Source organism: Megachile rotundata, chromosome 9, assembly GCF_050947335.1.
Source record: "Megachile rotundata isolate GNS110a chromosome 9, iyMegRotu1, whole genome shotgun sequence".
Lineage (NCBI taxonomy): Eukaryota > Metazoa > Arthropoda > Insecta > Hymenoptera > Megachilidae > Megachile > Megachile rotundata.
Window position 1 is genome coordinate 16,563,441 of NC_134991.1, and position 27,187 is coordinate 16,590,627.

At 51.6% G+C, this 27,187-nt stretch overlaps 4 protein-coding genes across 22 annotated transcripts; 3 read left to right on the forward strand and 1 right to left on the reverse strand.

Annotated features, from left to right (window-relative positions):
- Positions 1-586: 586 nt before the first annotated feature.
- On the forward strand, positions 587-22,872 carry LOC100875468 (dynein axonemal intermediate chain 7). 2 transcript variants are annotated; one of them, XM_076535757.1, is made up of 14 exons: positions 587-722; positions 781-967; positions 1,033-1,173; positions 1,230-1,304; positions 1,363-1,565; positions 1,624-1,808; positions 1,866-2,147; positions 2,215-2,376; positions 2,437-2,590; positions 2,667-2,958; positions 3,020-3,115; positions 3,181-3,402; positions 3,468-3,575; positions 3,634-3,937. In XM_076535757.1, exons 1-14 carry the CDS (start codon positions 634-636, stop codon positions 3,772-3,774), a joined length of 2,337 nt encoding a protein of 778 aa, XP_076391872.1. In that variant the 5' UTR covers positions 587-633; the 3' UTR covers positions 3,775-3,937. The 2 variants fall into 2 exon arrangements, with proteins under 2 accessions (XP_076391872.1, XP_076391873.1); XM_076535758.1 differs by lacking the exons at positions 3,181-3,402; positions 3,468-3,575; positions 3,634-3,937 and adding an exon at positions 22,758-22,872.
- On the reverse strand, positions 3,848-22,141 carry Syt7 (Synaptotagmin 7). Of its 14 annotated transcripts, XM_076535783.1 has the most exons (11): positions 21,153-22,141; positions 19,955-20,173; positions 18,571-18,824; positions 9,882-9,893; positions 8,658-8,988; positions 8,461-8,601; positions 8,250-8,397; positions 8,077-8,186; positions 7,838-8,006; positions 7,531-7,743; positions 3,848-7,459 (listed from the first exon to the last, which is right to left on the reverse strand). In XM_076535783.1, exons 3-11 carry the CDS (start codon positions 18,816-18,818, stop codon positions 7,359-7,361), a joined length of 1,473 nt encoding a protein of 490 aa, XP_076391898.1. In that variant the 5' UTR covers positions 18,819-18,824; positions 19,955-20,173; positions 21,153-22,141; the 3' UTR covers positions 3,848-7,358. The 14 variants fall into 14 exon arrangements, with proteins under 14 accessions (XP_076391898.1, XP_076391897.1, XP_076391895.1 ...); XM_076535782.1 differs by lacking the exon at positions 19,955-20,173; XM_076535780.1 differs by lacking the exons at positions 19,955-20,173; positions 21,153-22,141 and adding an exon at positions 19,280-19,887.
- On the forward strand, positions 22,788-25,630 carry LOC100875582 (vanin-like protein 1). Of its 5 annotated transcripts, none has more exons than XM_012296140.2 (8): positions 22,788-22,886; positions 23,491-23,576; positions 23,659-23,808; positions 23,873-24,022; positions 24,107-24,270; positions 24,333-24,547; positions 24,603-24,707; positions 24,778-25,630. In XM_012296140.2, exons 2-8 carry the CDS (start codon positions 23,505-23,507, stop codon positions 25,464-25,466), a joined length of 1,545 nt encoding a protein of 514 aa, XP_012151530.1. In that variant the 5' UTR covers positions 22,788-22,886; positions 23,491-23,504; the 3' UTR covers positions 25,467-25,630. The 5 variants fall into 5 exon arrangements, with proteins under 5 accessions (XP_012151530.1, XP_012151534.1, XP_012151531.1 ...); XM_012296144.2 differs by having other exon boundaries at positions 22,794-22,886; positions 23,496-23,576; XM_012296141.2 differs by lacking the exon at positions 22,788-22,886 and adding an exon at positions 23,018-23,145.
- Positions 25,631-25,727: 97 nt separating this feature from the next.
- Positions 25,728-26,835, forward strand: LOC100875807 (cytochrome b-c1 complex subunit Rieske, mitochondrial). The gene is made up of 3 exons (XM_003707920.3): positions 25,728-26,126; positions 26,205-26,382; positions 26,441-26,835. Exons 1-3 carry the CDS (start codon positions 25,928-25,930, stop codon positions 26,730-26,732), a joined length of 669 nt encoding a protein of 222 aa, XP_003707968.1. The 5' UTR covers positions 25,728-25,927; the 3' UTR covers positions 26,733-26,835.
- The last annotated feature ends 352 nt before the right edge of the window (positions 26,836-27,187 follow it).

The following is a 27,187-nucleotide window of genomic DNA, read 5'->3' on the forward strand; positions in this document are numbered from 1 at the left end:
GTAGACGGGAATATTCAAAATCGATCGCGTCCCCTTCGCCGCGGGTTTCTCAAGCCTCGGCGTTGCGCATTTCCCAAGTCTCGACGTTGGAGCAGGGTTGGAGGACATTGTCGACATCCGTCGATCGTTCGAGCTCGAAGCTCGCGGTAGAGTTTTCGAGGTTCGGTCGAGTCGAACGATAGGACGAATTGAACGGATCGCGTGCCGGTTTTCCAGGGATCTGATCGTGGGAGATGCGGAGCAACAGCCGTCGGAACACGCGTCCGAATCGTCGGAATCGTCCTACGAGGAGTACGAGGAATACGAAGAGGATGCAATCTCCGAGAGCGATAGAAGTTTGCGGAAGTATCGCGCGAAGACGATCGAGGAACCGCGTCGCGTGGCGTCGTTGGTAGGAAAAGGCGCTTATTTTAGTATTTCGTCGAAACTGCTAAAAGGATACTCGCGCGCGTTGCAGTTGGAGAGACGATGACGCGAGATTCGCATAGCCGTTCGCGACGTCGAGGGCTAGCGACGAGATTTTCGAACCTCGTCGAATCCGCGTTCGTTTCCCGCATGACCGAGCTTCTCGAATTCGAATCTCGTTCGATTTAGAGAGCGCCGCCGGTCGCGGTAACGCCCCGTCCCGAAAAGATGAAGCGCGGAAAGCGAGGTTCGCCGAAGGCGAAGCCCGCCGTGGACGAGAAGAGCGCGACGGACAGCGAAGAACTGGTCGACCCCAGGTAACGACGGTCCCTCTTTTCTCTCCGCGATTTCTCGATCGCGTACGATTTCACGCAGGGAACGAGCGATGAAAGATCTGAAGGAGGAGATTCGGTTAGAGGAACACGAGGAGAAACAGGGAGCGCTGTTGGACGCGAAAGATGCGGCGATTCGAGAGGCGCAGTTGGAGCGGACGACGGCTGTTTTCTCGAGACATTGGGCGGTGCACACCGAGAACGAACGACTTATCGAACAGCAGGAACGCGTCGGTATCGGTTTTTTCCGTGACGCGGTTTTCTCCTGTCCTTCATCGCGCGAATCGCATTTCAGTGGGCCCGTTACGGGACTTGCGACGGACTGCCGGACCCCGAGTCGCTGCCCGAACTGAACGCTTTCGCTTATATCTGGTCGACGGAGGAGGAAGACGCGAGCATGGACAACGTCGAGGAGAAGCGTCGAGCGGCGATTTGCGTAAGTACGAAAACGCGAACGATTAGCGACAACGATCGACGATCTTCGCGTTTCAGCTGCTGAACAAGCTGGAAGAAATCGTTCGTTTTTCTATGGCCGTTTCGAAGAAGTACAGAGCCGAGCACAAAGAGGTGAGCGTCGATTCTCGCTGATCGAACATAGACGAAACGAAACGTATCTCGTGTACAGATCGCGACCGAATTACGAAACAGGCTTCAACGGTGGATAGATATGGCGTGTTATCGATTACTGCGTAACATCGAGGAGAACATGATCCTGGAGAACCCGAAAACGGTCGGATACGTTCGAGCGACGGAAAAGCTGGTCTGCTGTTTCTGGGCACCGATCACGTTACCCATCGGAATGAAACGACCCATGTTGGCCAAAGATCTGTACGTCGTTCTCGCTAGAGATAGAATCGAGTCCGTTACCGATTTCTTGTCTCGACAGGAAGCCGATCCAGGTACAATTCAAGGAGATGCAGCTGACGATCAAACTGCCGACGGACGTCGACTGCCATCGCATGGCGATCAGAGGACTCTGGCTCGCTCACGATCATTATTCGGCGGAAACGCGATCTCGTCTAATGCCCGATCTTCCGGAGCGCTTGCTCGGACTGTGGGGTCGCTCTCCCGGTAGGCCACGGTTCGCTGTCGTTTCGACCTTCGCGTTTCATCCTTCTCTTCTTCCAGATATGCTCGAATTCGCGAGAAACGAATACCAGGAGAAGGTTCGTATACGAGAGGAACAAGCCGAAGATCGACGCTTACGTTTGGAGGAGAAAAAAGCGTTGCTGGAGCTAATGGAACATCCGCCAGCGATTGCACCCGAGAGGAGAACCAAACGGGGTAAAAAGAAGAGACCGCGATCCGCGCGCAGAGACAGACGAGCGGAGCTCGATTCCGCGTTGTCCTCGAAAGCGGAATCGTTACCCTATTTGCCGACTCCGTACGAGATCATTCGTCAAAGAGAAGGTAAGGGAGACGGATGAAGAGTGAGAGCGAGGGAAAGTTGACCGATAAAGGACAAGACGTTTCGTAGACGAGGCGAGACTGGAGGTTAGGAGACTGCTGTTCACGCGGTGCGAAAAGACCGAGGTGAACCTGCGAAAGTATCGAATTCTCGGCGGAGTATTTCGCGTGGATCTTCTTTACCAACCGCCTCAACCGAAGGACCTCGGAAAAGGAACTTACTTGACCACTCGTGAGTGTGCTTCGATCAGCGATCGTCCGTAGACTATGCGATGATACGCGTTGGTTGCAGTCGAGCTGCCAAAGGAACCGAAGTTCGTGGCGTTCTCGAGACGCTACGTGACGCCGGAGCCGGTGCCCGAGTCCGAGAGAACACCGGAAGCGATAGAAGCAGAAATGAAAGCGTTGGAACTGGCGATGGAGGCGCTCGTTCTGATCACTCTGAGGTCGGTGATCGTTTCGCGAGAGGTATCGTTCGCGCATGGAAGAACGATCGGTAGAAATTTTCAGGTGATCCAACAGGCTACCCGACACGATCTTTTGGTTCGAACCGCCGTTGATCGCCCAATGGATGCCGGAAAAGGAAATCTGGTCGACCAAGCACATTCACGACGTGAAATTCAACGAAGAACAGAAAACGATCGCGTTCAGAAGCGGCAGATTAGGCGTTCACGGCTTGGCCGCCTACAAATTCTCTAATCTTCCGTTCCAGAGTTGGGAACTGAAACCGGAAACGGGGAAAAGTGGCCGCGAACACGGCGGAGTGGTGCTCTCCATAACGGCCGCCACGATTCAAGTCGAATTCGTCGTCAGGGTAAACTCGTTGCTGCTTTTCCGTCGTTTCGAGCCAGTACGTTGCGCCTCTTTGTTCGCAGGAAGATCGGGTCTGCTTGAACTCGCTGACCGGCCACTCGAACGATCCACTCAAAGGGATACTCGGCGAATACGACGATCTGGAGCGTCTGATCAAGGTAATCGAACTTTTCACCTGCCTCCGCCGCGTTAGATCTTTTCACGATACCGACACTGTGCGCAGCGATTGAAATCACTCGGTTGCGAACTCTTTCCTGATCGTGACGCGATCTCTTATCTGACGGGAATCAACACGAAACATCCCGCCGCGGAAAATCATCTGCGACGATGCATGGCTATGCTGTCTACCGCGTATACCTTCGCTTGGTCGCGATGGAACGCCACCCGCGACTTTCGTCAGATAGTCGTGCAGTTGAAAGAGATGCACGGTTGCTTGGCCAAAGAGGTAACGCGCGTTTTGTCTCTGTACGATAACCTTATCGATAGCGTTTACGTTCGTCTTACCCGAAGCGCACCAATCTGACGCTGTTGGTAACGCCATCGAGAACCATGCGCGTACGTTGCACCGAGGTCAGTCCAGAGTTCTCCGAATTACCATATGACGAGCACGACACCGAGGTAAATCGATCTGTTCGCACTCCCTTTCTCCGCATTTTCTATTACTTTTACTTCGCAGTATTATTCCGACCTGTATCAGCTGGCGCTGCACACCGCCGGCATCAAGAGCCGACTCTTGATGGAAAGGATCTCGTCGAAATTGGTATCGACGGTCGTTCGACTGCTCGAAAGGACCAACGTTATCGGCATGTCTTCCTAACGCGTCTCGATCGTCGGTCTTCTCTGGAATCTGAAATTCGAAATCTGGAACGGGAATAAATGGATGCGACGAATACTTTCCAAACGAAATTCTCTTTATTCGGATATACAACGTATCTCGAGCATCAAGCGATATTCTGGAAATAATAAATGCATCTGTTCGATTTGTTCGTAAACGTAAAACGATATCTCGAAGGAAACACACAGCGATATCGAGCTTACGGCTAAGCGGCAAAGAGTTAATTGATGCGCTTCGACGGGTTAGGTTCGGAGAACGGGATGACGGGATAAAGGGGAATAAAAGGGGATAAACGGGGCGAAATGGTCGAACGGGGGAGGTTGGTCTATCTATAGGATAGAATGGCGGGGCGGTTAAGGGCGATGGGGTGGGATGTAAGAGCTTCGGATACAATACGGAATACTACGACACGAAAACGATACGGCATCGAATCCGCCGCTAGCGACGGGACTGGTGCGCGGATCTCGTAACGATCCGTGACGACTGCTGCTGCTGTCGCCGGAAACGCGACCGTTTTTCCAACGGCGCGTTTGCGTACGCTTTCTTTCCTTTCCTTTTCGTTCCGTTCCGTTTCGTTCGTCGTTCGCGAATACGTGGAATCGAGATTCGATCCGACACCATCCAAACGTAACGAACGCGTACGCGATACGAAGCTAAAAAATATATGGCGTTGCGCGCTACGAGGACCGGATACGCGTCAGAGCAGTCTCGACTTACGTACGTACCATCGAACGAACCCGCCAACGATCGATCCCGTTCTCCACCCTCCTTTTCGTCCCTTCTTTATTTTTTTCTTCCCGATCGCGGCTCCGTCGCGTATCCGGTAAGCGAACGTCGCACCGCTTTACGTCGGCTACGTTCTCTAACTAATTATATTTTCCTACGTTTTCTTGCCCTTCTTCTCTCGACCGTTTCACGCGCGTTTCAATTTGCCTGAATTCTTCTCTCGCGCTGTATCCCGTCCGAGTTGTATTTCACGCTTTCCGCGCTTTCGCGACGTACGTTCCCCGTTCCCGTCTCTTCGCCGTCGCTCTTCTCTCCCGTTCTCTCCAGCCGTCGTTCACGATCGAAAAGGAAAGCGAGCAGGAAGAGAACGAGAGCGAACGAGAGTTCTCGACTCGCGCGCGAAATTTCCGACCGATCGCCGGAATCCGTAACTCGGACTCGATAAACGAGTTGGCTCGCTAAGCTCGTAAACGTAGAGCAGCAAAGTGTTCCCGCGCCTAATTAAAATCTTAACGCTCGCTATATCGTTATCGCAGACTGAAACTTGTCTCGCAAGCTGCTTACGATTGAGGTAATCCATGGTATAAGGCCCAATTCGCATCCGGTTCGAACTAACGCGTACTTAACTGTATACACGCTACTACGTATCTCAACGATTCGTTTGACTCTACGAGTTGTTTTTTCATTTATTTTTTTTGTTTTTGTTCTTTTCTCTTTAGAATAAACGCGCGTCCCAACTGAACGCGACGGAACGCGTATAACCGCCAAACTTTCGTAGTTAAATCGGTTGCTCGAACAGCTTGACGAATCTCTGGCGTTCGATCATCACCATCGGATATGCATAGTACGTAACAACTACGCGGTATTTTATACGGAGCTAGGTGCTCGGCCGATCCTCCCGATCGGCGTTCGCGGTCGCTCTCGATCGCCGATCGTTCGGCCGGCCTAGCGTAAGCTCTTTTATTCTCGCCACGACCGCGTCGCGAGCGCACGCTACAAAACGATCGAACAAATAACGCTCGGCAACGAAATCTTTCGTTTACTTTTTCGTTTCGTTTCGCTGTTTACATTTAGTTTTTGGCACTTTTTTTCTTTTTTTCTTTTTTCTAAATCTCCCTTTTTCCGCTAATTCCGACTAATCCGCGTAATCCCGCATCCGCGCCTCCACTCACGGACGACCGAACGATCGAACCGCCGAACGCTGCGGATCTAACGCGCGCGAAATCCAGCGTAAAATCGTTTGGTCGCGACACTACACTACCCAGACCTTTCGTCACTTTACCCGATTCGATTCGTTTAGTTTCGTTTCGTTCAATTTCGTTTAACCGAATCGAATTCACTGTCAACGTTTCGCGTACAACGGTATATAATACACAGGCTACGATATACAAACGTTAGTCTACACGTTTCTTTTCTTTGTGCTACTCGATAATTACGTGCACACATATACGATGCACGTGTGTGCGGATGCATCAAGATTCGGTGTTCGACGATAGGCGAGCGCGTGCGTTTCGAGGTAGACGAGAGGAAAACGTTTCGTCGCTCGATCGCGAATCGCGTTTAGCTAACTTTTCTCGACTACGAGGCTAGTTCTTCCTCGTCGAACGCACGCGCACGCGCACCGCGAACGCCAACGTGTATACGCGTGTATGTATGCATGTATGCATTTGTGTGTATGTACGTTTTTGTACGTTTTGTACGCTTTGTACGTTTTGTACGTGTGACGTATACGTATATATGCAAAAATCTGCAAATCGTCGTCTGAATTTGATCACGGGGATCGATCTACGTTATCGTCAACAACAGCAAACTATTGAATGTAACGCTTAAGATTAATTCAAGGTGTAACACCGATCACAATTTTCATCGCTTTCAAAAGATCTCCGACTACGTCGATACAAAAATTCCGTCAAAAATATCGCTGCTTTAGTCGCTGTTTTTCTTCTACTAGTAAGAATTCAACGTTACGCTCCGATGTCCCGTTCCGATCGCTCGCGTAAAAACGATAAAGAAGAAAGCCGCAAATCGTCGAGGAAAGGACGAGGAAAACGAACGGTGGCGAATAAGTGCGTCGCAGAGAGGCGGCGGAAAGGAAACGGGTTGGGAAAATGGGAAAATAAACGGGCGAACGAACGTCGGAATCGACGGACACCGGACGACACGCGGATAACGGGTAACGGGTAACGGGAAGAACGCTGAATCGCGTCAACAGGTATTCGAAGCAACGGTATCACGTACTCGGTACGTGGTTACTCGTGCAAAAACAGTCATAAAAATAACGTTCGATGTAAATGTCAATGGTGTCGCGAAAGTAACGTCGATCGGCCACGCGTCCTCGAGCGTCTTGGCCGCTCGAAACGCGAGCGACGCGCGCGAGTCGAATTCGATGGGTTCGTCGTTGCGCGCGAACCGGGAACAGAAAGGGAAAACGAACGAGGGCGACAGAATAGCGCGAGGAAAGAAAACGTTGATAATCGAATCGGCAGCGTCGGGAAAAATCAGGTACGAGGCGAAGGAAAGGCGGTAAGCGAATCGACGAGATTCCGGCTGGATTCGTGTATCCGTCTCGATCCGAAAGAAACTCGCGGAAAAACGGGAACAGGGGGAAGAAACGAGGGTGGAACGGCCGTTCGCCGATACTCGGCTTCTCGGCGCGTTCGACGCATTCGACGCGGTCGTCGGCCGAGAAGAAAACGGGAACCGAGACGGTGGACGACGTCGAGAAACGTTTCTCGATGGTCGGCCTCGAACCCCGGAAGACCGTGCAACTGGAGAGCCATTGGTCCGGACTGAATCGAGGATTTTCGATGCTCTCGGGTAATACGGCCGCACGGAAGCGTTTACTCCGGCTTCAGTCGATGCCACTGTACGATGGTCTGTCGAGGTTTCGTGATCATGTCTTGCCAGTGTTTCGTCTCGCTCGCGCCGCTACCGTTTTTCCCTGAAATTCACAAACGATCGATCGTCATCGACGCTTCCGAGTTTCGACCCGTTCTCGAAACGATCTTTCACCTGCCAACTGGATCCGTCCGATCAGCTCGTTGCGGCCGATATTGTCGAAGTCCATCACCATCACGTCCAACGAGCACTCGCGGATCTTCTCCCAGGGCACGTTGAACGAGAACGCTTCGTTGAAGACCGGATTCAAGGTGCACTTGAATATCGGGGTCTTTCGTTTCTCGATCCTCTTGTCGCCGAATTGCAACCACACCTTCACGTACGGATCTGAACGCGTTCAATCAACCAACAAAACGATAAACGGTTTCATCTCGAGTTAACTCGTCGCGATCGTAGCCCGTTCCTACATTCCTAGACTCACCCGACTTTCCGTTGATGTCTTTCGCTTTCAAGTTTCTCGCTTTCAGCAACGTCAGAGTCAGCACGGAATTGCTCGGATGATAGCACAAAGAGCACAACAATTCCCCGCATTTGTCCTTCGCGGGCGGTTTCAGAGCTTTCCAGAACGAAGGCTTCTCCGAGAAATCGACCTACGATCGTCGCAACACGGGTCAGCGATCGCGTTCCGAGCTCGTGGCTCGTTCGCGATTACGAAATTACCTGACAGAGCGGAAGAAACATTTCCCCGATCGAGTCGTCCCTCGAGAATCGATCGTAATCGAACACGTGCAAATGCAGCACCCTGCTTTGCAGCTTCTGTATCGGGAAACCTAGGGCAGAACGCAACGTGAATTCGTGGCAACGATCTCTTCCTCTCCCCTTCGTTAACTTACCCTCGAAATAAAACGTTTCGTTCCATCGAGGATTCAGCGTGCGCCTCTTGATTTTCGTTTCGAGTCGATGCTTCTTGTCCGGCAGAAGGGTGACGCGAACGTAAGGATCCGACGTTCCGGACAAATCCTTCGCCGGCAGATCTTTACCCTGAAATCGGTCGTGATCGAGCGGTGAACGTCCGCTTCTAACAACGTTAAAGAAACAACCAACCTGTATGATACGGAGGATAAGCGTAGTATTCTGAAAGTCGTATTCCAGGCTGAAATGAATTTGACCGACGTTTTCGCTCGGTTCCGAGTTGTCGATGTACATGTCGACCAACGACATGGATCTGCTCTGCAGGAACGCTTTCTGAAACGTTAGATCGATTAGATGTCGCGTCGCGTCGCCTTCTAATCCGAACGTACCGAAGGATGATCGCCCTTGACGTTCTGCAGCTGTTTGTTTTGCGCTCCGGCGGTCGGGGTGCGAGGCTCGACGCCTCCGGCGCCCGCGCCGCCGGCGCCGCTGCCAGAGATCGCGTTCGCGCCTCCACCGATGCCCGCGTTCGCATTTCCAACCCCGGAACCGGAGGCGGAACCAGACCCTGACCCACTGCTGCTGCCCGCGATCGCGATCGCGCTCGACGCCGATCCGCTCGCACCGGCGCCGCCTGCTGTCGATCCAACGGCGCTTCCGCCGGCACCGCTTGCGCCCGTAGAAGTCGCCGACTTGTTCGCCGGACTACCACCGGTCGTTCTACAACAGATCCAACCGACCCTCTCTCTAACCTTCCATCCGCATCTTGTCCAAACTATACTCTGCGAGCTGCTTGCGTGTTTCGTCGCGTCTTTTAGCGTCTTTTATAGTCTTATCGTGGCGTAATGGTCGAGGTAATCGTCGCGTAATCGTCGCGTGTTCCGTCCTGTCGGTTGCAGAGTATCGCGCGTGATCTCGCGTCACCCCGATTTCACGTCCGTTCTTCGACTGCTAAGAATCAAAGCGTCCACTACGGTGAAAATCATACGAAACTACGTATCGATGTAACTGAAACAGCGTGATCGAATAGAACGGCAACGATAACAACGATTTGGATTACTGACTACGGTGAACGACGACTCTGGGAGCTACGTAGTGCGAGGGTACGCGTATACGAAGCGCCTGACGGACTACGGTGCAACCGATGTCTACGGGCATCTACTAGCGTCTACTGGCGTCTACGAGCGTCTACGTGCGTGCTCTTTCATTTAACCATCGAGCTACGATTCGAGCGATCGTGCCGCGTTCGCGTTCGTCCGTTCGATCGAAGATCCGTAGCTCGACGACGAGTTTGGCAAAGGGTAACGAGCAATCGTCGAACGGGGTAAAGTGTTCGCGAGAGTAACGAAAGGTAGGACGCGCGAACGAACGAAAGGGCAAGCCGTCAACGCTTCGAAACGCTACAGAGGATCCAAAGAATCGGAAATCTAGATAGATCGATTCGGTAGAGCTACTTACGCGTTGAAAACAGCGACCATCCGTGTGGCGAAACGAGACATTCCCGTTAGGAAGGAAAATTGAAAGAGAAGATAGAAGAGTCAAGTGAAGCGATACCAGAGAGAAAACGAGTTAAAAAATTTTCGCTATATGCCAACTCGAACGCGTATACTTACTCCAATTGCGCTCTGGATTCCAATCGTAACGCCGAAAGGATGCATGAAACAAAAGAACTGGTGAGTCTTTAACGATCTCGGGCACCACGCAAGCGAATAAATAAACAAACGAATAAACAAGTCAAAGTTAACGAGAGAAAAAGAAAGAAAAATCTACGAAAGTAAAAGAAACACGTTCCGACGTTCGGCTTATTGTTACAGTTTCCCACGATGTCGTAACCTTAACCTTCCGCTATCGTTTGTCCACTGGGCTGAAAAAGGAAAGAAAGAAAAGAAAAAAGAAAGAAGAAACGTTCCTCGAATCGGACTCCGTTGCAATTGTCACGCACTCGTTCTCGCAACGCTTCAATGGCCAGTTGCGACGGCGGAAAATCTTCGAAGACAATTCGAAACACGTATAGAGACAAAGAGTGACAGAGACGAAGAGATATGGACGACAGGAGAAAGTGAGAGAAACAGAGAGAGAGAGAGAGAGAGAAAGAGAGAGACAGAGACAGAGACAGAGCGAAAGAGAGAGTGCACCCATATCGCGAGTCATCGTCCAGAGAAGTTTAATCGGACGCGTATCACGGACGGTAAATCGTCTCGGGGAGACACGCTATCATGCCAAGTGTAAATCCATTGTTTGCCGATTTGACGCACATTCCTTACCTGGTGGTGTAATACTCGAAGAAGGCAACCAGTATTTCCAACGATCTCGTGACTGCAGCCCACATAATTTTATCGTTTCGAGAGACAGTGTTCAGCCACGATTATCGTGGAAACGCGTTCGCGTTTCCGTTTCGATGGGAATTTCGATGCGATTTTCGATGCCCGTTTTGAACGGGACAGAACAGGACGGAACGAAACGAAACGTAACGAGAGGAGACGAGAAATTCTCGTTCTCGAATTTTTCTCGCGCGAATTCGGCCAAGTCCCTGGTACCGCGGTCGAATCCGTTTATCCGCGAGTACGCGAAGTTGCTCCGTTTTCGATTTTGTCCACGCGATTCCTGCAAATTCCAAACGATTCGTACAACTGTACCACGAAAGAGTCGCAAAGTCGATGTCACGAGCGCCGCATGCTCGAATACGTCTCGACGCCATTTCGATCATACGCTCGCATTTCGGCGGGTTCGAGCAGCGAGAAAACAATGGTTTCGCGGCGTCGTATGGACGATGACGAACGCGACGATAACGCGAAACCGTGCGAGGAAAAAGGGGAAAACTGGTTCGGTCGATTGGTCGGTCGGTCGATCGGTCGGTCGGTCCGTCGGTCGAAAGAAGGGGTTTCGGATCGATCTTAGCTACGCGTTCCGGTCGACACCACTACCAGCGTCCACGGCAGCGTCGACGCCACCGGTATCCTTTTTATCGCCAACGTTACCACCACCACCCTCGCTGCCGCGCATCGCGCGCCGCACGCTGTCCACCCACGAGCGACGTCCTGCCGCGCTAAAATCATACGGATAGCGGAAAATTGGACGCGAACAGCGGACTCGCGAGCAGATCGCGCGACACGATCGATATTTTCGAAACGAACGACGAATCTCGAATCCAGTCCAGTCAGGGACGTATCGGGTCGCGCACGTGGCAACGACGTTCGCGAAGGTCGATAGACACGCGGCGCGCGCATCCTACCGGACACGCAAGCATTTCTCTTCGAACACGTTAATTAAAGGATCGCCAACGACGCGACGCGGCTCTCCTTTACCACCGTGAAAACGGCCGATTGATCGGTTCCTTTGGCTCGCGCGACCCCCGTGGTTGTCCGATCATCTTCTTCGTCCCCGTCCTACCTTACCCTACCCTACCCTATCCATCTTCTTCCATCTTACGTTCCCTCTTTCTCTCGTCGGCTCTGTCTCTTCTCTCTGATCGACTACCCGTTTCTTCGACGGCGACGCGTTCGAACTGAGACCCAACGATGCGACGCGACGCGACGAGCTCTTTCCTTCGCAGAAGGAAACGAGCCAATGAAACGTCTCTCGGAACGACTGCTCGATTTCGCGATTGCTCGGTAGCGACGGGAAATTCGAGTTTTTGGCACGAGAGCAAATTACGAGCTAGACGATCGATCGAAACGCACGCGCACAACAAAGGTAAGAGAGTTCCTGGCCGTGATGCGGCTCGGTCAATGCCGAAGAACGTTCGAGCAACAGGTTCCTAGTCGGTGTACGCGCGGCTATAAATTTTACGAGTCCGGGAAAAAACGTTATTCGCTCTGCTTACGATTCGTCGAAACTTCGAATCTAGTTGCAAATCCGGACAATATGTTTCACGGTCTATCGAGCGTCGTTTCCGCGGTTTTATCGCTCGCGAAAACACCGCGATCGACCAAACACGTCGGAACCAAAGCGACCGTCGAATTCGTCCCGGGCGACGAGACCAGACGGCGACTCGAGAACAGGTGAACATTCGCCGCGAACTGGAAGCCCGCGATACCGAAAGGTCGCGTCTATCTAGCTTCTATTTAGCCGCGAAAAGTTGGCTAGAAATCGGCGAACGATACGGACCGCGAGAATGCGATTATCCGAAAAGCGTATGGAAGCTAAACCGCGAGCCGAAAGGTATTTTCGCCGCTCGATCACTGCCAAGTTTCGCTTCTTAACCACCTGTTACTCCCGAGAACGCATCGAGCAGACATTCGAGAGAGAATCGAAGCCGTGCCGCGCCTAATTCGCCGCTGCCGGCTGCTAACTCGTTACGATTTACCGCCGAAGATCGCGGTGCGACGCAGGAAACGTCGAGGATGAAAAACGACGTTGTCGCCGAACGAGATCGATCGATTCCGCTCGAGGTTACCGGTAATCGAGATAAACCGTAAGGAAAATCGAAACGCGGCACCGCGCTCGCAGATTAAGCGAGTAACGCGCGCGAATTTGTTTCCCACCAACCGCAAACGCGTCGCATCACCGACTGAAGTTTTCCGTCGAGGCAGGTAAGCGGCTCTCCGCTTCACGCATCGATGCTTTCGAGCTTTCGATGCATTGGCGCCACCTCGATGCTCGCCAAACGAGTTCCGGACACCATGGAGAACTTCTCCTACGCACCGGGGATCAAACGTTCGCTCCCCTACTTTTCTCTTTGCTCCTCCGCCACCACCGAGCTTTTTCTTCTCTTTCTCTCCATCGCTCGCGTTCCTCTTCCCTTCTGCTCTAAACCTACCCTCTCTTCGCTCTGAATCCCCACTCGATCCTTTTACCTCTCCGTGCCCTTATTCTCTGACCATCGTTGTCGACGCCACCACCGCCACCACCACCACCACCTCCAACGCCACCACCGCCACCGACACTAACGGCACCGCGCCATCGCCGTCGCTACTGGCCCCTCTTCTCTAACCCCTTACCCCACGCTTTTCCCTCTGTTACTCTATCTCTCCGTTTTCTCCTTCCCCGACCGAACAAACCCCTCGCGCCCTCCGTCCCATCACCCTTCACCGCCCAACCCTCCGCCGCCCTTGCCTTTGCGCTTCGATCCGCCACCGTTTTCCATAAAATCCTTGCCTTATCGTTGATCGAGCTCTGCCTCGAGCTCGATTCGATCCGTCGGTTATCTTCGACCGACCACGATGACTCTTTGTACCGGTACTCGACTGGCTCCGATCGATGTCCAACGTTTTTTAGATTTCGCGCGATAACCAGCTTTTCTTCTTTCCTTTCCGTCGCGTCGCTCTCGGAAACGCGGCTCTCCCTCGCGTCCTCGAGATCGAACGGAGTCAGCAGCGACGGACGAGAGAGTCGAAGGACGAACGAAACTCGAATCGGGGAGCTCGTTTTCCGAGCGAGCGGCCCGAGCGAACGGAAAGGACCGGATCGCCGAAAGAACGGTATCGATCGGAGAGTTTTCCTGTTCCCGGTGCTTTATCGTTAAAAGCCCGAGGCAACGAGGAACAAACTGGGCCAGCGTCGGTGTCCTTTCGGTTCGACTCGCGTGTTCGTTGCCGGGAAAGAACCGGATGGAAAATAAAAGACTCGAAAAATGGGTTGCGGACTTGTGATCGCGCGCAACCGCGCGAACGCGCAAACGCGTCCTCGTGCCGTTTAGCGGGCCGAACCTCGAATACGCGGAAAGTCCATCGCCGATCGCCACGGTCGATTCGAGCACCGATCGAGCGGCGCGCGATCCAAACTTTCTTCCCATCGCGTCGCTTTTCGCGCGCGCTGCCGGTAATTCGATGCGTGGCGCGCGCTCGCCAACGTTACGCGTTTCGGAAGCCAACTTTTCCGAATATACCTCCTCCGATCGATCGAATCTTTTCCCGTCGCGCGTAAATCTACCGACACCCGCCAGCTCGACCGACTCGCATGTAGCAATCTCGTATTCGATCGATCGGGTAAGAGCGTCGTGCACGCGCGTCTCTCGGGACGTGTCCTTGTTTCGTCGCGTATGCACGCGCGCGACCACGAGCAACGCGGATCGAAACTTTCTACGCGTTCCCGTGCTTCGCGAATCGAAAAGAAACGTCTCCTCGTCCGTCGGCTCCGTACGTCCCGGCGCTAGAAACCGACTCCGACGGAGCGGAACGATTGGTGAGCACCGAGACCGCGAGACTTGTTCGAATGGTAGCGCAAACGGAAAAGCGGGTGCTCGAGGTACGCGAATCGAAAGGGAATAACGCGTTCAAGCGGCGACTCAGAGTGGCTGAATGACGATGAAACGCGGCAAAAGCATAGGAAAAGCCAAGCAATCAATTACTGCGCGCTACGTGCCGATGCTTTCGAGCATCCTGCTTACTCGTACCGCGTCGAATCGATTACGTGCTCGACGAACGGCCGAGTTAATTTACTCACAGACTCTGCGACAAGAACCGCGACAGTGCCAACTTGCTGATTCGATTATTTTTCAGGCCATCCAACATTGCAGAGGCTGCGATTTCCATATTCGATCGTTCCGCGAACCGAACTACAGAGGAATCGAATATCCGCCGTGTTCGGCTTTCGCGAGTTCCAACTTGCGCGACGAATCCTCCTCTGCTCGATAAACGCGCTCGTCCGATCGATGCGCCTCCTGTCGATGCACCGATCGCTCCGTCACCGATATATCGCGTATCGACCGGTGCGGTTACCGCTGGCCGTCGCGTTCTCGCTCCGAGCCGGTATCCTCTCTTCTTCTCGAGCTTCTTTCACGCGTATACACGTGCTACGCACACCGATTCGATCCGAGCTCCTTGTTACCAACGTTCGTCGCCGTTTATTCCCTTCTTCGCGTTTAACGCTTTCCCCGACCAGTATCGCATGATTCGATCGTCGTTCGTCCTCTGCCGAACATCGCCTCCGTTCTCTCGTTCCTCCTCCTCCTGCTCCTTTCCGAATCGCTCACCGCTCAACAACCACTCGAACCGTCCTCAGACTCGATACTCTTGCGCGCATAAACAGGTAATTCACCTTCCTTTCCCTTCTTTCGTTTATCCTTCACCCCTACTTGCACTCGCCTCGCCTCGTCACGCCACTACCTACCCCAACCCTGTTAACTCCCTCTCTTTCGCTCTCTTTGCTCTTCGTCTCCTCTCTTATTGTTCTCCTTAATCTTGTTATCCTCCACTTTCTCCGGGTCGATTTTTTTTTTATCCTTTTCGACGACGATCGATTTTCTCTCTCGACGCGGTTTTCCTTTCCTCCTTTTCGATCGTTTCTCTTCTCGGCGCGGTTCGAATCCGAATACTTTAGCGGCGATCGCGATCGGAAGAATCGTCCGGTCGAACAGATGGACGTCTCGTCGGATTTATAGAAGGCAAAAAATGATCGTTGCTCGACGCGCGAACGTTCGCGGACACTGATAAACCTCGAATCGTCGGAAAAAAGTAACGGGATGCTCGTTTCGATCTTGTCGGGAGTAACGTAGCGCGACGCGTCCGTGCAACGTGGACAGTTTCGACGCCGACGCGTCAACCACGAGATATACGATTTAACGACGAACGAGTAACGATCGACGATAACGATTTATACCCCGTTCGTTCGGTTACGAGTTACGACGACGTTTCGGCCATAATTCACCGCTCTCCGTGTTTTCTTCTTCTTCTTCCCTCTGTCCTTTTGTCTCCGCTCTTCGTGCTTCTTCGCGGCTCGAAAAGAAATCCCTTTCCGTCTTCATCCGTTCCACTTTCGTTCTCTACGCTGTCTTCTACGCTGTTTCTTCTCCTCTGTCGCTTCCTCTCTTCTCGTCGTTTCGATTCGTTCGATCGACCGATCGCGACGGATCAAGGTACCGGTCGAAGATCGGACGACGTTTGGACGAATCGAACGAGAGGACGATCGGAAGGAAAGTAGAAAAGATTCTTCGTGTCTTCGATCGTCGAGGCGAAATCTCGCGGAGAAGACGCGCGAATGATCGGTGGCTATCCGAATAAGCCGAAGACACGGAATATCTTTTCCGGCAAACGACGCGAACGAAGCGTCGATCCGTCAACCGAAAGATAGGAACAATTACTTGGCGCGGTAATTCATAATCTCGGCGAAGAACACGCTCTGTCGTTGCTTTTCGTTGACCGAGTATCCATTCTTCTCGATCGTCGAGGACGACTCGTCCTGTTTCGCGAAACAACCACGACGATGTAGGCGACGAAGACGGCGAGGACAGGAGTCGAAGATATTCGTCTGGAGCCGAAACGAACGCAGAGCGTAGTAGCGCCGGTCGAACTACCGTCGTACGTTTCGTCCAACCGAACGGTCGAGCCGTTTGCTGAACGCGAACTACCTCTCCTCTTCCGTGGTATGACCTACTCGTACACTGCTCTCAGCTGCTTCCAACCCCCAGAATCCTACCGCTACCCCTGTGTCCGACCCCCACCTTTTCCCGTTCCCTCCTCTCTCTCTCTCTCTTGCTCTCTCCTCCTCTTTCTCCTTCGCTTTCTCTTTCTCTTGCTCCTTCTCTTTCCCTCGTTCGTCTCCTTCTTCTCCTACCTACGTCCTCGTTCCGTCCGATTCTACCTTCCCCTGTTCGACTCTGGTCTATTTCGTTTCGCGCGCCTCTCGCACCCCTAACCCCCTAACCTCTATGCGCCCTCTTTCTCGTCCGTCCCGTGTGCCTTTGCCACCCCCACGCTTCGCAGGACTAACCCCTACCTACCTTCGTTACCTACCTACAACCCCTATCGCTCCCGACTCTCGTCCTCGCTGCTCCACCATCCTGCCCCCATCCGTTACGCTCGCCTACCAACCACCGTTTACCGACCGATACAACATCAGCCACCGTACGCCCTTGCTTTGCCCCCACTCTCTCTCTCTCTCTCCATTTTTCTCCTATGCTCTCTCTATACTCTCTATTCTCCCGCGAACGTTACTATATCGCGGTCCTTTCTATTCTCCTCGCTCGTATCCTCTCTCCGCCTTCGTCCTTCGACTCGTCGCGTTCGTTTTTGTGTGTCCTCGTGTACATGTTCTTACGAACGCGACGTTTCTTCGACGGTCAGCGATCGACTTTCGTCTCGTCCAGACAATTGGACGCTTTGTTCGTGAGATCGTTCGACGACGCGGAACGTGGGCGCGTGCACGCGTTCGATCTCGTCTCCTCCCGTTCGCGTAGCCGTCCGCTGGTGGGAGCGATTCGATCGCGTAATTATGCCTCGCGTCCAAATGTCCAGCGACCCAAGATAGACCGAATTCGGTTTCGCCGTTGACCCAATTTCCCCGCGTTCTCGTAGTCGGCGCACGGATCATCGTCGACGTTCGAACGGCCTGTCGGCTCGACGAAAATGCTGCCGAAAATCTATGTTCGCTCGGAAGGACGGCGACGCGCGAGACGAATGTTTGTCGACGACGTGACACGCGTCGCATATCGGTGCTTTATGTACCTTGGCTTAAAATATCTGTCAGATACAGCCCGCGATGCATTAGCGATATTTGTTCGAGTTAGTTCGCGATTACGACGCAAGGTCATCGCTCAATTTCTCCACTGCTCCGCTCGCGTCGCCTCGTTATAGCATCTATAACGAGCGTAACGAGTATTTTAAGCGAGTAATCGCCCGACGAAGATCGGCCACGAACCGACCGTACTTTCCAGCGTTTCGCGACGATGCGAATTACGGTTGCGCTCCGAGCAAAACGGTTATAGCGCGCAACGTAACAAGTGGCATATCTGTTGCGTTTCGCCGATTTAAGTGCTACGAAACAGCAGGCTACTTGGCAGCCTTCCAATTGGCACCTCGTCGAGGGTATAACGGAATTTATAACGCGCCGCCTCTTCGGTTTCTCGTCGACGACAACTTTTTCCCGAGTTATTCGGTCGATTCGAGGCGAGCCTAACCACCACCCGACGACGATAACGAGGGACGTTAATCGTCGTAAGCGATACGCGACCTCCACCCGACGTCGCTCCTTTCGCGACACGCCACGTATCCAGGCGAAACGGACGAGTGACACGCCATCGAATCGAAACGAATCTTTTCGCGTTGCGTCATTTCGACACGATTTTCCCTAGTTTTTCTTTCGAGGCGAAACTATTCGCTCGTCGCCGGACACGCAACGCGCCGCGCCGGCAAAGCCAGCTCGATGAAACGGCAAATTTTCCATGGTCGGTAACAATTTATTACACGAGCGCTTCGTCGGTCGATAAGGAACGACCGGTGGTAAGTCGCGAACGCCGTTACCGGCCAAATCTTGTAGGTATTTTTGCCGAGCGAACGCGCCAGGCTAGACTGTCCACCGCGCGCCAACAAAACTACCCCTAAACGCGCGAGATTTCCCGCGATATTTACTCGTGCTCAATCTTACCCGAAAGCTTTCGTGTTGATCAAGGGAGTCTTCAGACTCAAGAAACCGTTTTTCTTCGTCAGTTTTCCGTTTCGGTCGACGATAAAACCGTCCCCCTGTTCGTCCTGCTGCTCGAAATCTTCGCCCCGTTGTTTCGACTTTTGTTTCGCTCGTAAATACAGCCAAGCAGCTAAACCGAGAACCGCCAGTATCGCCAGACCTCCGACCGTTCCGAACACCGCCATCAAGATCACGCCTTTTCGCTCCATTCCAACCTTCAACAGAGAAACGTTGCTAACTCGATCGTTCTCGACGGGTTAGCAAGGGGCTTTTACCGTTTCTTCTCTTTCGTTAATTCTCCTACGTTATCGCGTTTCTTCTTTTACGAATCGATGCGACGTTCGTTATAGCGCCGATAGCGGAAAAACGGCACGCGTTTCCGCGCTTCGCGATAAAAATAAATCCCTCTTCCTCCGGTCCGCTTTCTGCGTGAAACGGATGTTGCTCGTCGTCGAGGACGAGCCAAGAATAAGCAACGCGGCGATCGATTCGATCCCGCTTTGGAACCGACCGGATCGTCGTCGCTCGAAATCGACGCCAATTTCGGTACGTAAGAACGCGGACGACCGAACCAATTGACTCGACGCGATATCACCAACGAACCATAGAATCTTTGCGCAACCATCGCATCCGGCTAGCTACACGCTACTTTTCTACCGAAAATCGATACCAGCCTTATCCGTTCTTCCTTCCCTTTCGTCGCTTCTCCGCTCTTTCTTCGTAACCTTTCCTCGACATTTTTCCGTTTTCCTTCCCCCCATAGCCCGCTCCACCCTTCGTTAACATGCTCCATGTTTCCCAACTTCGAAGCGAGAGACACGCGATTTCCATCTACGCGCGTCCACCTAAGGCGTAGCCGGCTTCCCAGGGGACAACTTTCGCGTTCCGAAACACGCGAACGCGTGATTACCGGCGGTCTGTTTTTTCCTCAACGAGCCAACGCGAGAAGTTTCATTAATATCGTGGTTTATCAACAGCCTCTTAGATATCTGGTAATCGAGTACGTTTTACGAAATACGGCCGTCTTCCACTCGGAGCGTATGCTTTCTTAACGCAACGAATACGAAAACAAGTGAACTTTTCCGCCTACGACGTAGAGTCGTCGAGAGTGATCTACAATGTTTACGCGATTGAATAGATTTTCAGCCAAAAACTTATATACGCGGGAAGAAAGAGGAGAAAGCGTTTGAAATCGCGATAAGTCGAGAGCAGGTTTTCCAGGAGAGTTATATGCGGCTCCGGAACCGTGAGCATAGGTGGGCGCGTTCCATCTAATTAAAGTCTCGCCTGGGGAAACAACGCTGTCCCCCTCGGCGCTGTTGCGAATCCCTCGTTCGTTGATCACCTTTTTGTCCAGCGATCCTGACGATCGAGAAGGCTCGACGAAGCACGTTCAAACTCGTTGATCCGGTTAACGATCGATTATTATATTAATAACGATGATCCGTTCGGGCCGGAAAACGGGGTGGACTTTCTTCCTTCCTTCCTCTTTCTCTCCTTCCTTCCTTTCTTTCGTTGCTTCTTTTCCGAGCGTTTTCCGATCGAATCGATATTTTTAATCGCCCTGAAAAATCGAGCGTCGTTCGTTGGATCTTCGCGTGGCTGAAACAGCTCAGAGGCCTCGCGCCCGGTGAAAGGCGAAAGAGGTTCCGAAATTTCGGTGTCAGGCAAGAAAGGAGATGCGGCATTTATAATTGACTATCAGCCGAGTGAAAAGCTTTAAAAATAGGACAAACTAAGCTTCTCCGCTTTGCTTCGCGTTCGAAAAGGTTAAACGTACGGACGAACGCTGTCCGCGGCTTACGTAAATATTTTTCAAAACACGCGTGACAGCTATTTGTGTTCGTAACGCGAACTTGCTTCTTTTCTCTCCTCTTTTTACGGTGTACGCGCACCGCGTAAACATCGCCACGTACGCGTCGTTTAAAAGCAAATCCGCGTATGTAACAACCGCCTCGTGGAGATTTCGTCCGACCGGAATCGGTGTTACCGTTCGGAGTGCTCGATATTCCTAGTCGTAATTCAATTTCTGTTCGCGAATACGTGTCGAAGCCACGAGGGAACGAAGAAAGCGTCGCTCCGAGCAAAACGGATTACTCGCGGTACGAACAAACGTACGTCTAGTTTCGCGAGTTAACTCGCGACGAACAAACGGTACTCTCGAACGTTATTCGTGGATGACCCGCTTCCTCCCATCTCGATCGCCGCTATTCCCGGTAACCCGATAATACGAACAACCTTGACCGATCTGCGACCTCAGACGCCCGTCGAAACGACGGCAAGCCAATTTCGTTCGACGTCCGTTTCGAGTATCAAATTTTCAGACGCGCCTTTCGCGCTGAAGGGACGTTCGTATCTCGAATTCGACGATTGCGAAAGAAAATCGAGAATGCAACGCGACACGGAGTATCGATACGACGAAGGACATCGTGCCGCGTCGAATCCTTCGCCGCTTTCTTGCTCTTCCGCGGATCCTGTTGCGGCCGAGTTAACTCGCGACGGGAGAAGGACAGGAGGGAAAGGGAACGGAACGATTTACTCACCGAAACAGAGGAAAGGATTCGTCCTCTGTCGTTATTGTTCTATCAGAAATTTCGGCCGTTTAAGAAAGCCCAAATCGCTAAACGCGGTTTCGCGCGTCGTTCACTGAAAAAAAAGCACTCGCTCCGCTTCCGAGACGTGTCCTGCGTGTTCGTTTCTCGTACTCGCGCCTACGGTACTCGTCCTTCGCGAAACCACGGCTGACGTTGGAAAACGGCTTCGGATCCGAGAGAAAGTTTCGGATCGAATCGGAAAAGTTTCAAGGATCGAAAAGGGAGGAAAAGAAGGGCAAACATGTCGGTAGAAATCGAAGGAAAATCGAGGAGACGATTGTCGAAAGGAAAGAAAGGGGAAACGAACGGAAGAAAGCGACACGATCAAAAAGCAAAGACCGGTACGGCGACGGAGAAACGGTAGACGGTGATGCGGACGATGGGAACCAATGAGCGCACGTGTGTATCAGTCCGGGAGGGGGGAATGAGGGAGAAACAGATCGCGAGAAGAATCTGGAGAACGCGAGAGAAAAGGCGGAAAACGAGAGAAACTGCAGCGAAAGAAGAAGAAGAAGGAGAAACAGAGGAGGAGGACAAAGGAAAAGGGGAAGGAAAGGTTGCAGAGGGTGCAACGGCTGAGAATAGAGAGTCAAAGGGTGAGAGCGTAAGAGGGTAAAAGAGCAGGAGAGCGGTAGGACGAGCACGAAGACGATCGAGGAAAGCTTAGGAAAGCGTAGGAAAGCGCAGGAAAGCGTCAGGAGGAACGCGTTTAGGAGCAAAGAAGGGGTCGAGATAGGAGAGAAGCAGCAACCGCGTGACAGGCAGCGTCGCGACGCACTGCTGCTTCGCGGCTGGTAACCCCCACCGTCGCGACCCCGCCAGCTTTCCACCCCATACGTATAGGTAGACGGGCTCGCGACGCCCTCGATCGCGCGCTCGCGATCCCCACCTTTTCCACGCTACGGCACACCTTGGAAATCCTAACCTTTCGTCCCGCAGCCATCGCGCGTCACTTTTCGCGGTTCGTTCGACTTTCGTACCCGATCGCGCCATATGCATAGATGGCTTCTCCTTTTACCGACTCGATCGCTTCTTCGACCGTTCAACGATTTCGACAACCTCGTCGACGGTTCAACGGGTGATTTGTCGCTTTTCTCATAACGGTCCTCGAACACGCCGATGTCATGCAAAACCGAACGACTCAGCCAAAATGGGATCAAAATCGTTTAACCGGACTAATTCGTCGCGAGCTCGGTGCACGATGCACGGCATCACGCGACCCTCGTACCTGGAGCCGCGAGCGAAATGCGAAACGAGATTACTCACGCGACTTTGAGTCATTCGGTTTCGATCGAATCAATTTCTCGGGAGACAGACAGCGACCAATCGAATCGCGATAGAACAAAGAGGAGATAAAAGCGATCATCGACTTCGTGTAAAAGTTTCATGTAAAAGAAAACAAAAATAAGAAAGTTTTGTAGTTGCATTGGTATTGTCTCACATATGGATCAGATTAACGTTATATTTCTTGCTTGAGATACATGTGACAACATAGTAACGATTTGGCAACTGTGCCCTCGTGCCATTTCTTTGATCAAACTTGATGGTTAATAGGTATGATAACGCGACTATTTATAAAGGCAGACGGTGCAACGTGTCTCCAACATTTGGCTGGACAAGGTGTGCGAATACTATTGTTCGAACAAAGAGGCTGCGTTCGACCAGAGAGAATCCCTCGCCAAGGTACGAAGCAAATATTTACTATTTACTGGTTAATCGTTGAAATTACTCGAGAACGTGCATTATCTAAAGACCGCGACAAATGTACGGCAGAGGGGAGCTCGTTACGAACCATTCGAGAAAAACTATCGGATCAATGTCAAGCGCTTACGCGATACCGCGAATACGGGGAATACCGCGACAGGAGGAAAAAGCAAGAGAAAACTATAACCGGTCGTGTCGCGGGCACGAGTTCTGGATTGGCTTCACTCCATAACCATCGGTATGTGAAGCAGCGATCGCGTCGAGTCGACTACTAACAGATATAGTCAATTGCTACGAATCGTCAGAGTCGGAGCAAAATCGTGTTTCGCGAATGTTTGCGCGATTGACCAACAGTCGAGCCTCTGAAACGCGAATAATGCCGATTAATTAATCTCGTTTAAGGAAAATAAAATATGGGTGTTGTAAGGACCAATTCGAAACGATATCAACGTATGTTACGTAACGTAGCATAATCACGCGTTAATTTACGCAAACACGATTCTTCGATGAACCGTTGACTATCACTGGATGAACAAACGAGATCAATTGTTCTAAACGATCGTAATACGAATTTCGTTCGCAGGATAGTCGTTAACGATGGCTGTGACCCGCCGAACGTGGATCTGCCTCGGATTGCTGCTCGTTCTTGCGCACGTGGCTTATCGCCCGGTAAGTGCACCATCATTTACTCGATACGAGATATCGCTAGAAAAAGAGAAAGTTGCATGTCATCGTTGCGTACGCGAAACAGGTGTCAGGCTTTAAACGAAGATCGTCGAATTATTACACCGCAGCGGTGGTGGAATTTACACCGGCGCACAAATGGGGCAAAAATGGTACGCTGACGTTGAGGGACAATTGCCAAGCCTACATCGAGTACATAGAACAGGCGAGCAAACAGGTAAGCGAGAAAAGAAAATTAACCGGTTTCGGTCGAAAGCACGTCGACTTTTCACGTTTCACAGGATGCCGATATCATCGTGTTTCCCGAGGACGGCTTGACGTCGCTGTACATGCCCGATCGTTCCCTGATGGACTCCTGGGCAACCGTGATTCCATCCCCCACGGACAACTACGTTCCCTGCACCCAGAATAGAATCGCGAACGTCAGCGAGGTAAGTCTGGGGATCGTCGAATCCCTTGGAAGATCGAGTAAAGTGAAAGCTTTGTCCCCGTTAAATATTCAACTTTCTGTACAGACTCTGACGAGTCTCTCGTGCGCAGCACGACAGAACCGCATCTACGTGGTGGTAAACATCGCCGAGAAGGAATTGTGCACACCCAATGGTAAGACTTGCCGGGATGGAGTGAGCTACCACAACACCAACGTCGTGTTCGATCGAACCGGAAAAGTCGTTGCTAGGTAAACGCTTATCAACGACCATCGATCGAAATTTTGCATCACAATTCGTTCGTTGTTCGCAGATACCGCAAAGTAAATCTGTACATGGAGTACCGTTTCGACACCACCCCTGTTCCGGAAGTCATCACGTTCGATACCGACTTTGGCGTTACGTTCGGTACCTTCATTTGCTTCGACATACTATTCCCAGTACCAGCGTTGAATCTGACCAGGAATCTAGGCGTTACCGATTTTGTCTACTCGACCGCCTGGTTCTCGGAGGTGCCATTTTTGACGGGTAAGTTATACCTGAAAGCGCTAACGAACTGTTTAAGAGAAAGCAATCGTTTCAGCGGTTCAAACGCAATTCGGGTGGTCCTATGGCGAGAACGTGAACCTGTTGGCGTCCGGGTACCATGAAGCAAGGAACGGAAACGCCGGAAGCGGCATATATCTAGGTAACCTATCGTTTCTTTCGCGACACATTTCCACCGATTAGTCGCTGATCGAGTTATTTAATCCGCTTAGGTCGTAAAGGACTCGCCGTTGCCACGATGACCGCTTCTCCCGCACATCGGCTGTTGATTGCTCGCGTTCCGAAGAGGAACGAATTAAGCAAATCGAGCGAATCGAGCGAGTCGAGCGAGTCGAGCGAGTCTAGCGAGTCGAGCGAGTCGAGAGAGCAAAACGAGGTTCAACCAAAAGAGCTCGGCTCGATACGGCTACTGCACGATAACCTTACGAACTACGATTCCGTACTGCTCAATGCTTCGATGACCGAAAAGCTTTGCTACGGAGACTTTTGTTGCAATTTCGACGTTCGCACGAACGGTCCCGCCGATTCGCAAATTAATTATCGAGCGATCGTTTACGACGGAGTCCGTCTGTACGGCCAAGACGTCCACGCCGGTGTTCGCGTGTGCAGTGTCGTGCAATGCTACAAGGGTTCGATGGATTCCTGCGGTTTTCCCCGTTCATCGGACACCACCTTCACCGTTTTGAATATCACCGCGACGTACAACGATTTTTCGAAGCTTTTAATAATGCCAGATGTACTCGATTACTCGCTGCTTCCTATTCAACGATTCTCTTACACGGAGCGCACGCACGGCGATCAAACTAGTGTCAGCATCGCTTTAAATAGACCGACCAAAAATCTTCTTACTTTCGGCTTGTATGCTCGAGACTTTACCAGAGACAAAAATGATAGACCTTGATGTCTTATAATACGAGTCGGGCGATAACAGAACTTTTCTGTCTATCGTCTTTTCGGGCATGACTATCGTACAGCCTTATCGGTATATTGGGAATCAACTTTATCCCGGAATGATGAAAAACTTTGTACTGCCTGATCTATCCGAATAAATTGATCATTATCGAATGTGTTCTTTTCCTGTTTCGTCAGCTGCCAGGTGCAGAAAAAGTCGTTGAAAGTCGAACAGAGATATCGAAAATCAGTGTCGCGATAGACCGTATCTCGCAAGAATCGCCGTTCAAGTGTTTCCATAGGCAATACGTGTGCTATCGGTGTCACGTATCATTGAGCGGAAAAGTTTTTTAAGTACTACTCCTCGCGCTCTATCGGTAAATCGTTTCCCGAACAATCGCGAACCGTTGCCACAACGACAGAAACGGCTAGCCCGTGTTTCCGCTCTGCCTTTGACCGAAGATCAGAAAAATGTCTCGCATTGAAACGTCGATGCGTTGTCTCGCGTTGCTGCGATCGCCGTTATGTTCGGCGAATAGTCGCTGCGCGCACACCGACTTGCCGAAAGTCAACTTTCAAGAGTATCGTAGGAAAAAATTAAAAGACCCGAACGTGTCCGCGAGGAAAAGCATCGACGAACGAAGAGCCGCAACTTATGCGGCATCTTTCGGTACGTTTTTCAAAATATCGCTGAAAATAGTTGTCTAAGTATCCCAAAAAACAATGGGAAATATTATTTGTTCGCTAGTTGGTAGCGTCGCTGGAATGTACGGATTCAAATCTCACTTGTTGCATTACGTCATGTTTATGGCCCCTTCGCGAGAAGTTCTCGCGGAAGCGCAAATAGAAATTAGTTTGCAAGGCATAACTGTTGGAAAAGTGTCGGTTCTCAAGTGGAGGGGAAAACCAATCTTCGTTTATCACCGGTGAGACGTCAGGAATTTTCGGTTGCCGAGCCTCGTAATCGAGCATCGAATATTTTAGTCCACAGTCGATGATCGATCAAGAGCAACAGGTAAATGTCTCGGAGCTGAGAGATCCTCAATCGGACGACGAAAGAACGAAAAAACCAGAATGGTTGATCGTAGTGGGCATTTGTACGCATCTCGGCTGCGTACCCGTCCCCAATGCCGGTATCATACCCGGTGGTTTTTTTTGTCCGTGCCACGGTTCCCATTTCGATGCATCTGGACGCATACGCAAGGGACCAGCGCCCACGAACATGGAAATACCCGAATACAGATTCCTCGATGACGACACGGTCCTCGTCGGTTGATTTCCTCTTTCGTCTTTCTTCCTCGCACTCTTCCTTTCAACGCTTTTCTTTTATATTCCTTTACAACTTATAATTTTATAACGTTCCATTCTCGCTGTTTCATCTTTACGAATTTATTCATTCTCTACGAAGCTATTCAGCGCCCCCTTAACCGTAAATTTATACGCGCGAAACGATACACGATAGAATCGATCTCGTTTTCTGTTTTTTTCTTTACTGACGCAGTTCTCGTCCTCGCCACACTCGATGTTGTCGACCAAGAAATAACCTTGAATCGTATGCGACGTTTACGAAAAAAGAATCTCATATGTTCTTTTTTTCCGCTAAGAAATTTAAATGCAAATTTTAAACGACGCAAAGTGGTAACCAGCGCCGCGTTTCGGCCATTTTCGATTCAAGTCGATCAACTTCGGTTAAGCGGACAGATCGTGGTCTTTAGTGCTCCTGCATATAGT

Coding starts and splice junctions, on each gene's coding strand:
- LOC100875807 (XM_003707920.3), top strand. CDS start 25,928: ATGTCTCGCATTGAAACGTCGATGCGTTGTCTCGCGTTGCTGCGATCG. Junction 26,127..26,204: donor AACTTATGCGGCATCTTTCG/GTACGTTTTTCA, acceptor TTTGTTCGCTAG/TTGGTAGCGTCGCTGGAATG. Junction 26,383..26,440: donor CCAATCTTCGTTTATCACCG/GTGAGACGTCAG, acceptor CGAATATTTTAG/TCCACAGTCGATGATCGATC.
- LOC100875468 (XM_076535757.1), top strand. CDS start 634: ATGAAGCGCGGAAAGCGAGGTTCGCCGAAGGCGAAGCCCGCCGTGGAC. Junction 968..1,032: donor TTATCGAACAGCAGGAACGC/GTCGGTATCGGT, acceptor ATCGCATTTCAG/TGGGCCCGTTACGGGACTTG. Junction 1,809..1,865: donor ACTGTGGGGTCGCTCTCCCG/GTAGGCCACGGT, acceptor CTCTTCTTCCAG/ATATGCTCGAATTCGCGAGA.
- Syt7 (XM_076535780.1), bottom strand. CDS start 19,402: ATGGAGCATGTTAACGAAGGGTGGAGCGGGCTATGGGGGGAAGGAAAA. Junction 8,398..8,460: donor TTATCCTCCGTATCATACAG/GTTGGTTGTTTC, acceptor GACCGATTTCAG/GGTAAAGATCTGCCGGCGAA. Junction 8,187..8,249: donor CGAAACGTTTTATTTCGAGG/GTAAGTTAACGA, acceptor GTTCTGCCCTAG/GTTTCCCGATACAGAAGCTG.
- LOC100875582 (XM_012296140.2), top strand. CDS start 23,505: ATGGCTGTGACCCGCCGAACGTGGATCTGCCTCGGATTGCTGCTCGTT. Junction 24,023..24,106: donor GAATCGCGAACGTCAGCGAG/GTAAGTCTGGGG, acceptor CTTTCTGTACAG/ACTCTGACGAGTCTCTCGTG. Junction 24,548..24,602: donor GGAGGTGCCATTTTTGACGG/GTAAGTTATACC, acceptor CAATCGTTTCAG/CGGTTCAAACGCAATTCGGG.